Source organism: Anguilla rostrata, chromosome 4 (genome assembly GCF_018555375.3).
Source record: "Anguilla rostrata isolate EN2019 chromosome 4, ASM1855537v3, whole genome shotgun sequence".
NCBI lineage: Eukaryota > Metazoa > Chordata > Actinopteri > Anguilliformes > Anguillidae > Anguilla > Anguilla rostrata.
In genome coordinates, this window is record NC_057936.1 from 26,978,042 (window position 1) to 26,991,492 (window position 13,451).

Below are 13,451 nucleotides of genomic sequence, written 5' to 3' on the forward strand. Positions count from 1 at the left end.
GAAAGCAGGAAACACAGAGCACTATACAAGCACGGACTGTGCGCCATCTTGTTTTTAGCAAGATACTCCACTCATTTATAGGCCAGTTTCGTCAAGCAAGTTCAAAATTTACGTCATATTAGTCAACATATAAGCGTCAGTATCTTGTACTTCTGCAGAGGTGACAGGGCTACAATTTACACAGCATGATCCCCACCCAGCGGACCCTCAGCCCAGGCAAGACCGCTGCTGACCTGTTTGAAGAAGTTGGTGACTGTGAGGGTGGCAGGGCGGAAGCTGGTCAGGCTGCAGGACTCGTCTCCGCTGGTGGTCCTCTCCAGCGACCGGCGGCCCACGATGCTCGAGTTCCTCCGCTCTGACCACGAGCCCTTCCGCTCTGAGGGACAGCAAAGTCCAAGAGTCGGAACACATCCAAAGACAAACGTCTGCCCATTCTCTCCAAAGACAAACACCTGTCCATTCTCTCCAAAGACAAACGTCTGCCCATTCTCTCCAAAGACAAACGTCTGCCCATTCTCTCCAAAGACAAACATCTGTCCATTCTCTCCAAAGACAAACGTCTGCCCATTCTCTCCAAAGACAAAGGTCTGCCCATTCTCTCCAAGGACAAACATCTGTCCATTCTCTCCAAAGACAAAGGTCTGCCCATTCTCTCCAAATACAAACGTCTGCCCATTCTCTCCAAGGACGAACATCTGTCCATTCTCTCCAAAGATAAAGGTCTGCCCATTCTCTCCAAATACAAAGGTCTGCCCATTCTCTCCAGAGACAAACAACTGCCCATTCTCTCCAAATACAAACGTCTGCCCATTCTCTCCAGAGACAAATGTCTGCCCATTCTCTCCAAAAACGCAGAGAAACTGTGAAAATAATAAAGTGACCACACCTGACTGTGCTACTGGTGCCCTGTGTGAAAGTGTAAAATAGTGACCACACCTGACCATGCTACTAGTTTCCAGTGTGAGAGTGTAAAATAGTGACCACACCTGACAGTGCTACTGGTGTCCTCTGTGAGAGTGTAAAACAGTGACCACACCTGACCGTGCTACTAGTGCCCAGTGTGAGAGTGTAAAATAGTGACCACACCTGACCGTGCTACTAGTGCCCAGTGTGAGAGTGTAAAATAGTGACCACACCTGGCAGTGCGACTGGTGTCCAGCGTAAGAGTATAAAATAGTGACCGCACCTGGCCGTGTGAGTGTGTAAAATATGGACCACACCTGGCAGTGCCATCTCTGGCTCGGTGTCCCTCTCCAGGCTGCCGGCGCTGTTGACGATGTTCATCAGGTGGATGGCGGTCCAGGCGAAGGGCATGCGATAGCGGCCCAGCCGCTGGCAGAACTGCTCCGCCTGGCCCCGCAGCTTCTCCAGCTTCTCCTTGTTCTTCAGCGCGGAGCAGACGGACAGGAGACAAACGGCATTGGAAAACATGCTGAATCCAAAAACCACACGCACCCACCCACCCAGTGGAGAACTCAGTCAGACCCTTTCACAAATACTCTTCAAAATAAGGACTTATGAAACATTGCCTTTAAAAAGAAGTTACCCAGTCTAGGTTTCACTGCGGTGTCACACACAAGCACATTAATAGGTGAAAAATAAGAATCTCACTTTGGCTGCATCGGACTCTTTGAAGACCATGTATGGCTCAGCACACTCCCCAATGTCTCCCTGCTGCAGCACCTTCTCCAGCTGGAAACACACAGGCCATGTTAACAATACACCTCTTAACATAGAAATAGAAACTGAAACAAAATGGAGACCGTACTGCATGACCGCTTCTAGAATAGATTCGCAATCAAAGCCAACAAGGGCAAGGACTGTGACAAATGAGTTAATAAAATGAAAAAATAATTACCCTCTGTACCCAAGATAGGAAACGTAAGAGATAAATAAATAAAATCATCTCCACAGTCCTTGCCTTGGTGAATCAGCCTCTGGAGCCCTTACACTCCCATACACTGTTAATAATTTTATCTGAAGAGGGACCATCTCTAGACAACAGACAGCCAGGGGTATCAGAATGTGAAATCCCTCACCTTTATGACCAGGAAGACATCTTGCGAGGGGTAGGTGATGGAGAAGATGGCGGAGCGGGCCAGGGTGGAGATAGCTGCGGACTGGATGTGAGGGCGAAGCATGGACTTCGTTTGCTCCGAGTTCAAGTCGAAGAAAAAGTTCTCAGAAATCTGCAGGCATAGAAAGATCATAGCACGTTAAATAAAACACAATACGAAGTCCAAAACACTTAACTTTACTTATAATTCATTTTATAGTGACGGGTTACTCTTACTCTAGAGTTTTTTTATTGTTTTCTAAACAGGGCAATTCAGCGGAAGCGCTGTAGCACAGGCCACAGGTTTTTAATTTATCTGGAGAAAACAACCCGTTTTATATATGGCCTTTATGGCACACATATATTTTATGTGCGCCATAAAACACGTTCTCCGTGCCGAAGGCTCACGACCCGGCATCTTCAATGACATTCAGGAAATGATAACAGCTTACCTTTTTCTTTTCCTTGGCATCGTATAAGGCCAAACTCGCGAATATTGGCTCGATTTCGATTTCAAACCTTCAGGAGAAAAGGCGGGGGTCAGCAGAAAGCCCTAGTTGACGCGGTGCTTTTCAGAAGGCTTTTTACGCCGTTTGCCACTTACTTCAAGGACAAGCACTTGACGAGTAGCCTCTGGCCAAAGTGTTCTTTCGGGACATCAGGCACGCAGTGACGTTCAATGGGCTCCTCCTTCCATTTCCAAAACAAACAACGTGATCACCTTCCACCGATTCTATTACCATCACTCTGCATGATTTATTTTTCCTACCAGTATAGCCCCACTGCTTTTCTCCTTCAGTTATATCCACTATGATGTCAGTAGCTCATAAGAATTGTGCTGGGAAGGGCTCTGAGGCTTATAGTAGCTGAGGCACAATATCAAACACAGATACACTTTTTTCTTTTCTTTCCCAATTTAGAACACGTAATCAGAAATCACGTAATCCTTGGCTGTACTGTCCTCAGTGCACTAGCCTGCTCAGCCTCCAGAAGGCACACAGCCAGGTGTCCCTTCTCTTCACACTCCGCAGTCACATGACGCACTGCGGAGCTGCGCAGCTACTGCAGGACGACCACAGTTAGACGACACGCGCACGGGTGGCCAGGGGAGGCGCTGTTGCGCAATGTGGTGGGAATACACTCCCCCACCCCGAGCAATGCTACAACCAAACATGCCCTGCCCACTCTGACTTCTAACTGCAGTCTGGATTCGCCCAGCCAGGACTCCATCCAGGCTGTCTAATCAAACGCTACTTTACTGATTTGACTGACTGCACGAAAAGCCAATCATGCTGTACAAAGCAGTGCCTTCTGATTGCATGTGACGGGCTCAAGAGTTCAAGTTTGCATGGATGAAACAAAATAAAAATTCAGTTTTCATACATCTATGGCAAACAAACCTGTCATAGAACAGCAACACAAAGAGATACAATACAAAGATGTTTGCATTTTTGATGCACAACAACACAAAAAATTAATATTCTATTGGTTTTCTGTTTTTTTTTTCTTGTAAGGGTATAAACTGCTTTGCCAGACAAAGATGTTAACAGGCATTTTAAATGTAAACAAACAAAAAAGCGCAGGGAGCACACAGTGCTCGTCCCTAGCTCATTCAAAGCCGGCTAAAAGGTGAAGCCACTGTATGGCACGCGACCGCACCTCGTCCAACGCAGGGTGCAGGGCGAAGAGCTCGCGGTGGCGGTGGGACTTCCTGTGCTCCTCGTTGTGGCGGTCGATCTCCTCGTTGGGCGCGCGGTCGAGCAGGTGGGGCAGCAGGGCGTCGGGCAGCGAGTTCTTCAGGTCAAAGATGCTGCAGGCCCAGCTGCCCCGAGGGGTGTCGTCAATGGACATGGACCTCCGCTTCAGGTCGTCCTGGAACAGAGGGCCCAATCACAGAACCAGGAAACAGAGAGCAGAACTTTCAGTCTCTCTGGGATGTTCACTGCAAGCCTCTCCATGTGGGTGAGATTTTAACTCAGCAAAGCGATTAGCATGGGCAAAACCATTAGCTTGGGGAAAGCAATTAGCCTGGGCAGAGCCATTAGCTCTGAGCATCTCTTACCTGATCGTCCTGGTAGCTGCTGTTATCTGGCATTTCGTCTGACTCAAACACCTGCTTGGGCAGGCCCTTCTGTCTCTCCTTCTGCTTGTCCAGAGTGTTGGGGTTAAACCCTGTACCCAGCTTATGGTACCTATTGAAAGCAAGCAGACGTACGTGTGATTTTCCATGTCAACTTAATCCAAATCCTACAATGCACAAAAGCCTTTTAGCATACAGCACCGCAGCGCACATATCTGACTAGGGATCAGTCAGTCAGCTGTAGAAGAAATCAAGATTGCCACAGTAGTAAAAACATTGTTTTGCATAACATTTTGCATGAAAGCTTTGTGTCCGTCTAACTCAAGTACTCTATTAGTGACAGAGGGTGCCTTTCAGATTCGGGACATTCCTCCTGCTGGCTACAGTGTTGCCGAAGGCTGATGACAGTGATAAGCGGACTGGCATGATGAGGCGTTTCCTCTACAGACAACGGGCAGCTCTGAAAGGAAACCTCATGACAAACTCCCAAATGACTTTATGCGCATGATACAAGTTGAGAACACAGGCCCTGTGTTAACTGGGAGCGAAAGTGGCTGGGGCGTCTCGCGCAAAGCCAGGAGGACCCAGAGTTTCACCCCGTCTTTTCACTGCCTCGCGCTCTCCAAGCAGCCAGTTCCATCAGACGAGGAAGGACAGGGGTCTCATGAGCTAAAGTGCTACAGTCTAAGACCTGCATCACTTCACTTCACACTGTAAGTCTATTCTACCGGCAGACTAGGTACCAGACCTGGGTCAAATACGTATTTGTTTTGGATTCTAATACTTTTCTGTGCTCTGTTGATCTTGTCTGGTGTTGTTTGAGGCTGCCAATATGACCAGAAGGCGGGGTTTGCACTTTTTGAGAGTATTTCATTGGTTCCAATACAGCAGACCAGATCAGTAAAGCGTAGACAAGTATTTGAATCCAAAAAGAATACGTATTTGCCCCAGGTCTGCTAGATACTGTAGCATCACAACCAGCCCAAAGGCAGTGAGTTAATAATAATGTCCTCCTGCTGCGTATGTCAGGCCTATACCTAGCATTAAGAGCACACAGTGTCCTCCTGATTGAGATGCACTGTCATGCTAGCTCAGGTGACACAACGAATGGCAGAAAAGTCTAAACGCAATCAAATAAAATGGCATGTAAAGCCTCATAAAACAGCTGGGAAGTATAACCTCTAATTGCACCAACTCCAATAATCAATGAACTGCAAACAGTAAAAGGGTCTGTGATTAATTAAAGCGGCTTACTTTCTATTAACAATGGCCCAGTCTTCAGTGTAGGACCTGACGCAGTCACGGACGTGAGTGTCATTATCACTAGAGGAGAAAAAGAGTTCAAATTTAGGTTTATGGCAATACATTTCATCACGGCAAGCAGAATTAACACTGATAAACCCCACAGTACTACCATTCATCTTGTACAACGGTTTCCCTTTCCCAGTTTACAGCTAATGGCTGGATTATCTTGTTAGTTTAAAATGAAAAGGCCTCCCAGCCAGAAGTTTAAGTACCTTATCCATTTTATTCATTTGGAGATCAATCAGAACACTCATCGGCAGAGGGGAAACTTCCGCACCGGTATAATTGTGTCAAGGCCAACATAATATGACCATGGTCTGTAATGTGGGCTTCAAGGTCCTGTGAGCCATTGCTGCTTTCAGTAAACACTTGAAATACAACCCCCTCAGAGCCTCAACAGGAAAATATAGCAGAGCAGGGCAGGTCAAGTGCATGACTGTGCCCAGCGCTGAGAGCTACAGACGCCCCTCCCTCCCCTCGCGCCTGCTCTCGCTGGTGCTCACCCCTCCTCCGGCACAGCCTGACCCAGCGTGCGGCACTCCCGCGGAGTGTACAGCACCTCGATGTCATCGGGAGGGAACTCGATCAGGTCCCTGAGTGGACCCGATTCGATGATGGGCGGGTGCGTGATGAGATACTCTTCAAAGTCCACCGGTTCCACGGCTTCTGTGAGCGGGACCTGCAATTGGAATGACCGCCACTGAGATTAAACTGAAGACTGACCAACAGTGTTTGGAAGTAATAGCCAGGGTAGCATGTAGGAATAGCTTCCCTATTCACTTCATCATTGAAAGAGCTTTAAGAGCACAGTCATACAGTATGATAGTCAACAGTTACATTGTCTTCCATTTTAGTTGTTTCTTTCGGTATGTCTGTACAGCCTTTAATGGGGCTGTTCCAGTCCATTAAAATGTGCTTGCCCACTTTGTATTGTAAGGACTCTGGAAGAATGCCTGTTAGATGAATGTAATGTAATACATGCTTTAATTATATGAAATAGCTGCCGTCCACTGCATAGTATGCTTTGGGTTGCACTGCACATGCTTACTTACCATTTGTATTCTGTACTTATTTTCCAATTAACCAGTAAGAAAACTGAGCGTCAGCCAAAGACCAAAACTAAGATATTAAATGGGATACCTAAAATAATGAAGCATGTGGGCATCTGGAGAACTGTGAGATTTCCCACAGCAGACCTGGGGCACCCGACAGACTCCACTAAACACAGTAACAGATGTTTCCACCCACTCCACAGCCTCCCGCACACACCACAAACTCAAACAAGTTCTGACCTGAGACCAGTTTGTTGTGTTCAAAAACTAAAAAACAGATTCCAATCAGCTTAATCTTTGATACCAGCAAGCATGCAAGTTGTGCATAAGCCCTGAGACACTCGTACTCACGTAACAGGAATAGCAAGTTGTAGCGACCTGAAATTTCCTCTTAAATACTGCATCAGGAAGCCTACTTCCTGAACACAGGCTGCTTAGGGATCTTTTAAAAACTTTAACGTGATTTTTATAAATCTGTATAAATCTCAAACAAGTCAAGTTGCTAGAACTCCACAGCACAGAAAGAATATGGCCTGTTCTAAGTTTCCCAGGGCACTGACCTATTCTGACACCTGGAGCAGAATTTGGAATCAGACCATTGTAAAGTCAGCTGGCTCTTTCTTAAGGTGACCCCTAGTCAAAAGGCCAAGGGTGATGGCCCTGGACCGAAGCATAGATTTCACAGATAAACAAATTGTTTGGTAACCAGTGCCAGGCTACCGCTAGTGTGCTGGATACTCACTGTGTTACTGGTAGCATTGGCACCCACATTGAGGTTTTTGAGGAGCTGTGGGGATCCCCCATACTGGCCAGCAATCTGCTTTCGGACTTCTGCAGCAACAGTCCTAGAAGACATTAAATTAAATTAGTGTCACACGTGACCAAAAGGAGGACTCGACTGCCCAACTGTCAACATTAAGAGTAATTTCAGTCGTCGCCTCACATTACACAGAGTAAGAGACCAAGAGCGTGGAGAAAATGTGATTGTTCTCTCTGATACACTCTCATGAATGCAATGGTATCCTCAGTGCTACGTTAGCTTCACCATGGCAAGAACAAAAACAGGATGTATGACAGAGCTTGGAAAAAAGTGGTTTCCAATTAGGTCTAACACATGGAAATACCTAAGGGGTTATATCATACATAGAAAGGATAATATCCACTTCAAATATTACTCAAATATTATTATTTGAAATAAATAAATTATTACTAATAAATAACCACAGTCAAAATGTAGCCTAAATCAAATTATAAAACATTAAATAATTAGGTTACCTCTACTACACATCACTAAAAAAAGAAAAATATGTTTTCAGCTAATAACAAAGCAATTACTTCTAAAAATGTAAAATATGCAATAAAGTATAATGGTACACTCATAATAAAAATTATCCAGTCAGCACAAATGTTTTGCCAGAATGTCACAGTTCAATTAGGCTATTTCCTAAGAATCAAGGATTAAGATCCTGGCACTGCTTTGTATAAGAGTCAATCTTCTGGTAATTCTGTCTGTAAACACATCAAGCTATTTATGTCGGACATTTCTTTCCCCCAGTTCAGGCAATTGCCACAAACAGATTCGCTGGGTGACTTTGGGAGGTCGGCGCTCTCTGCTGCCCTTTCAGCAGCTTCAATGTGCTGTAACCACTACACTCCTGCCTTTTACAAACCACTATATTCCTTTATCATGGGAGGGGATGATTGCCCAGTCAATCAATCAATAAATAAACCTTTATTGTCCTTGATGAGAAATTCATTGAGCAGCCAAGTTAAACATCGTAACACAATACAATAAAAAACACACATGCAAAACATATATCCTTTTCATCCCACTGCTGATCAAATGGACAATGACAGAGAAGATCGTCAGATTTTGTGACTGGCCATTCAATAAAGGGTTCTTAGAACCAAAAGCCCTGATCACATCCACAATGGCCATAAACATGCTAATTAGCACAAAGAAGTAGTTTGTTCTGTCTCATCAACAGTTTTTTAACCACACCGTATCCATATATCTTGCTACATGTTCATTTCTGTTCTTGAGAGAATGAATCATTATCTGTCAAGCTTTTCTCATATGGTGTCCCTGTAAACACCCTATTACTTCAGGAGGTATAATGGCAGTGGTGTGTTCTGACGAAAGATACCTCCAGTTATAGCCTTCAAATTATAAGCTATTATGCAATTCCCTTTTTTTCAAGTGACAGACAAACTGTAGGAGAGTATTTCAATGCATTACAGAGGTCAACAGTTCTGAGGAGAGTCAGGATTTATCAAATATAAGACGATTTGTTTAGTTGTGAGAGAAAGTATTATCAACTTGACAGTTAAAGGATTGACTATGTAAAGCTGAACTGAATATTCATCTTCACACTCAGAGAAGGCATTACACTGTTAGTTCTCCCATACAAGCATGAAATGGCATAGGATTAGCCTGGATGCAAAATTGGAATTTTTCACATAAAAAGCACAAAAGGCATAAATATCAACTCTTAATAATTGGCTAACTAACTGGAGTGATTCCTCCAAAGCAGTGTTATGGAAAACCACCAATAGTCCAAAGAATCAGGCCAGAAAGGACTGCTGAACAAAACACAATTTACCAACAGCTACTTGTAATAAGTATAAAGTTTTCTTTTTTTCAGGTTGTAAGACATCTCATGAAATATAACCTCGATCACACACTTTGTTCTTCCTGTGACATTCACTATGTTTTATACAGGCTGTCCTTTCTTTGCACATACGTGTGCAAGTGCACGAGTTAAAGGTCCCATTCTAAAAGGTAAGCAATCTTTCAGGTCAATCAAATTCTATTCATACTGGCACAGGGAACATAACTCTACAGGGTAGTTACAGTCGATGCTCTCACACAGACACTTGCCTTTGAAAAAGGAAAAAGAACTGTGGTAGAGTTCCCAGAATTTATGAGACACAACGAAGGTCACAGCATTTATGGCAGTGGTCTTCCTGCAGGTGAAGTATGGCGAAACATTTTGTTGTGCGAAAACATTTGCGTTATGGGCTATGTTACCTTGGGAGGTTTTTTTATGCCTGAGCAGAAGGGACAGGCCTTAGTGTGTCCGCCTGGAATCGCTGTATATTAAACTTGAGAGGAGAGAACAAATAAAAGCCACTGAACCTCAAAGCAAAGCGCTTGGGTCGGCAATTACAGAGCCTTCTTAAATTACTGTGGCCATCAAACGACTCTATGCTGTTGCCTTGAACAAAACAACAACGCAGCAACTGAGGAGACACAAACAAACAACAAATTAGAATTGAACGGCGATTCAGGTGAAGAGGACCGGCGCCATTTTCACGGTGATTTGGATTTTCCTCTGGTGACAACTCCACACCGACCAGGGAAAAATCTGGTTACAGACTATACTGTTCCAGTCACATGTATATGCACTAAAACGGCTTGTCTGTGTCACCCCAATGGGCTTTCTTTCCATGTGCAATTATTTCAACAGCTTAATTTACAGCAATGCCAGTGATTCTGAATCCCACAGGCTAATGATTCCACAGCGTATTTTACACTTGGGCTTACATAAATCCTATTTGTCTTACATGATAAGTGTACAAAGCCAGGCTTAGAATACCTGAACAAGGCTATTGCAGGACATGACAAGGGGTTTATAAGCTGCTCAAAGTTCATACCCCCTACATCTCAAAGTGTGAAGTTTTTTTGTGAGTGGAATTTTAGGGAAACAGCTCCGCCCTCTGCTCAACACTCATTATGCATATCACCTGTAATTTTTCCCTGAATATCCTGGAATTGCATCAGTGAACAAAACCAAATGAAACATAACCACACATCTGTCTCCCATTTAAAAAAGAAAGGTTTATATGGCAGATTCTCAGCACAGAGCACTTACTGGTTGGATATTATGCTATTCGGGACAGGCACCAATAAAAGAACGCAGCCACTGGCTTCCATCAAAGCAGATTGATTTTGAGAGGAAGCCAGACATACTCATAATTGTGTGGGGGTTGTGTCTTTTTGGTCAATGGAGATCTAGTCTATGCCCAGACGAAAACTACAGATCCTGATGAACGCACATCACAAAAAATGGTCTCTGTGAATGTCATAGTCCCTTGCACAATTATAAGCAAATGGTGAAAATTAACTTGTGAAATTGCTAACCGTTCATTTATGCATAGCCTACAGACCAAGGATTTAAGAGCTAATTTCCAGCTGGTGGTTTTCTTCTATACCTCAACAAAGGCCAACTGAAAAGGCTAAATAAATACATAAACAATAAACATGGGTTTTTTTCCTTGTTCCCTTAAGAAAGCCAAATATTTAATATAGGCTATTTGTCTGTTTTAAGATTTTAAAATCCTTATGATCAGATTCTGTATGTAGTGATCCTATAATGTTGTATAGACTAGAACTGGGTTCTGAGCTATCTGACTGCCTGATGCATTGACTGTTAGGAATGGAAAACCTACAAGAAAGTGAATTACAACGAATAGGTGAGTAATAATCTTGGCTTTTTAACAAGAAACAAGTTGTCAACAGGAAAACAAAATAATGAAACAAAAACAGTTTAGCAGTAAATACTTAGAAAAGACTTTTGGATATTCCTATTATAATTCGGTGAGGGGTAAAAATACCAAATGGCGAAACTAAAGTGGTATGAAGAGTAAAGCTGCCTGCATTATTTTAATTTTTAATGAATGGGTATATTCTGAACTCCTTGCTCAAGTTAAAAGCTATGTGATATACAAAACATTTGGTAATAATAATATAGTGTCATTGTAAATTATACTTCCGTTAATACAACACCATCTTACTTCAAGGTAGGGTCGACTATAGCGTAACTATCATATAATCTTCACTTTGGCAAACACTTAAAAAACAATCCAATTATACTAACACAGCATCACCTTACCAACACATAGGGTTCATTTTAAAATGACCTTGCAGTCTTTGGTAATTGAGTAATGGTTTCACCTTCCTTCACTAGTTGTGATAATACAGTGCATCTCAATAGGATGAATTTTGATTTAATTCGCACGCTTTAGCTAGCAAAATTAAAGTTACTGACTGTAATACTTTATGTGATAGCTAACATAAATTATATGTAGACTAGATAAATTAGCGGTTAAGTTAGCACATTAACTATTACCGAATTAGTAGGCGATGTTACCTAAGTCAGGTAGCTAGCAGTATCTAACACTGTGTTATGGTTATTTTCAAAACATAGGCTATTACATTTCTTTTATTGTGGCATCACAGTGATGCGGTTGCGTTAACTTGGGGCTCTAGCTAGCAATGTTAGCTAGCTAATGTTAGCTATGGGGGATGTGTCAGTGTGTCACCCTGCTAGCTAGCTGGCTGGCTAGATGGCTACACGCAATTTCTCATATTGTTTTCTTAACCAGACTTAACTCATCAGCAGGGTTATCCAATAACCATTTCGCGATAGAATAGAATTGCTTCCGCTCGCAAACAATAGTATGCATATTCAGTCACTGCTAACAAAAACAACATAGACGAAAAATAACACAGGGAAAATCATAGGATTGGGGACTCTGGGCGGGTCATTGGGGTATCTTTGATGTAACTAGGCCTTATTTGGAAATGAACTGCACGCAATCTGAAGGCTGTAAGCAAGTATTGTCGACCGATAAACGACATTATCCCGTACAATACAAATTCAGCTATTTAAATGGGTGTTAAAACGTGATTAAACGCCCTTACCTGCTTATTTTCTGGGCGAAGGCGCGGCGCTCAGCCATGGCTGTGGCCGCAGACTGCTTGAATTCCCAAGCTCTCCGAGTCTGTGCTGCTAACCCAGGGAAGAGGTTGGAATTATTACCGTAAACGACATATAACTTGCGCATATGGGAGACCTTGGAATTGCTAAATAAATATGAATAATGAATATTTGTTTCTTTTTATCTTTAAATATTCTATCATCACAGACAATGTCAAAATATCCATAATGTACACTTATTATATTTCTATTTTAGTGAACATTTTTATAAATCAAAAGAGCAGCAAACTACATTTTTCACTAGGTCCCACTAGCCTGTCCAGTTATAGGACCTACCTGAAATATAGTTTCTGAATTCTAGAGATTAAAACATCATCCCACGGTGGGGGGTTTTTTTTTTTTTTTTTGAGTCCCCACACAAAAAATGTGGCCCTGATAAGTATTTCTAAAATGTTTTAGACTATATAGTGTCTATTGGAGATGTGTCTCGGCATAGGCAATGTGATTCATATTCTGTGCAGTAGGAAATAATCAGGTAGAATAGGAAATCAACCAGCTAATGAATTCTGAAATGAGTGATCAAAGCACACTTCACCCTGGCAATCTCCAGGCAATTTCCTGAGGCCCTCGCTCTTTGTACATGGTTATCCAGGCAACAAATTAAAGGAAAAACCTTAATAAATGACGGGAGAAAAATAATAATTGCAGATGCCTTCATTCAGGTGTACTGCATGACACAACTAAGCAATTAACATCCTATCATGTTCTGTGGCATGTTTAAAAATTTTGCATCAAGATGGCAAGAGGAGAAGATCATAGTGACTTTGAAAGAGAGTTCATTATTGGGGTATGAATGACAGGAGCTTCAGTCACAAATACTGCTCAACTGGCTACTGTTGCAATAGGAACAGTGACTAAAGTGACATCTGCATTTACATCTATGGGAAAGACATCAGTAAATAGGGTTGGAAATTGTGCTTGAAAGCGCACATCCAATGACAGTGATGCTTGTGCTTAGTGTAGTGTGATATGTAAGGAAAAACAGAAGAGCAACTCTTCCTCAGGTGACTGAGAATGTCAATGCAGGACATGAGCAGACTGTGTCAGCAAGAGCAGTCCATTGACAAGTACATAGAGATGGATATTATAGTAGGTTTGCAGAGCATCAACCCCTCATTACAAAGGTGAATGCAAATTTGAGAGTTCAGTGGTGGTGCATAAACCATAAATACTGG

At 42.9% G+C, this 13,451-nt stretch overlaps 1 protein-coding gene across 29 annotated transcripts in view; it reads right to left on the reverse strand.

Moving 5' to 3' along the window:
- Nucleotides 1–12,326, reverse strand: part of dock7 (dedicator of cytokinesis 7) — a 52,752-nt gene extending 40,426 nt beyond the window's left edge. For all 29 annotated transcript variants that reach the window (XM_064331914.1, XM_064331913.1, XM_064331906.1 and 26 more), the window contains exons 1-12: nt 12,201–12,326; nt 7,236–7,338; nt 5,945–6,120; nt 5,391–5,459; nt 4,119–4,248; nt 3,716–3,928; nt 2,661–2,746; nt 2,509–2,575; nt 2,040–2,189; nt 1,612–1,692; nt 1,221–1,383; nt 234–376 (exon numbers count right to left, since the gene is read on the reverse strand). In XM_064331914.1, coding sequence (XP_064187984.1) covers nt 234–376; nt 1,221–1,383; nt 1,612–1,692; nt 2,040–2,189; nt 2,509–2,575; nt 2,661–2,746; nt 3,716–3,928; nt 4,119–4,248; nt 5,391–5,459; nt 5,945–6,120; nt 7,236–7,338; nt 12,201–12,238 — 1,419 coding nt within the window. In that variant the 5' untranslated portion in view covers nt 12,239–12,326. The remainder of the gene's footprint in view (nt 1–233; nt 377–1,220; nt 1,384–1,611; nt 1,693–2,039; nt 2,190–2,508; nt 2,576–2,660; nt 2,747–3,715; nt 3,929–4,118; nt 4,249–5,390; nt 5,460–5,944; nt 6,121–7,235; nt 7,339–12,200) is intronic.
- Between the last annotated feature and the right edge of the window lie 1,125 nt (nt 12,327–13,451).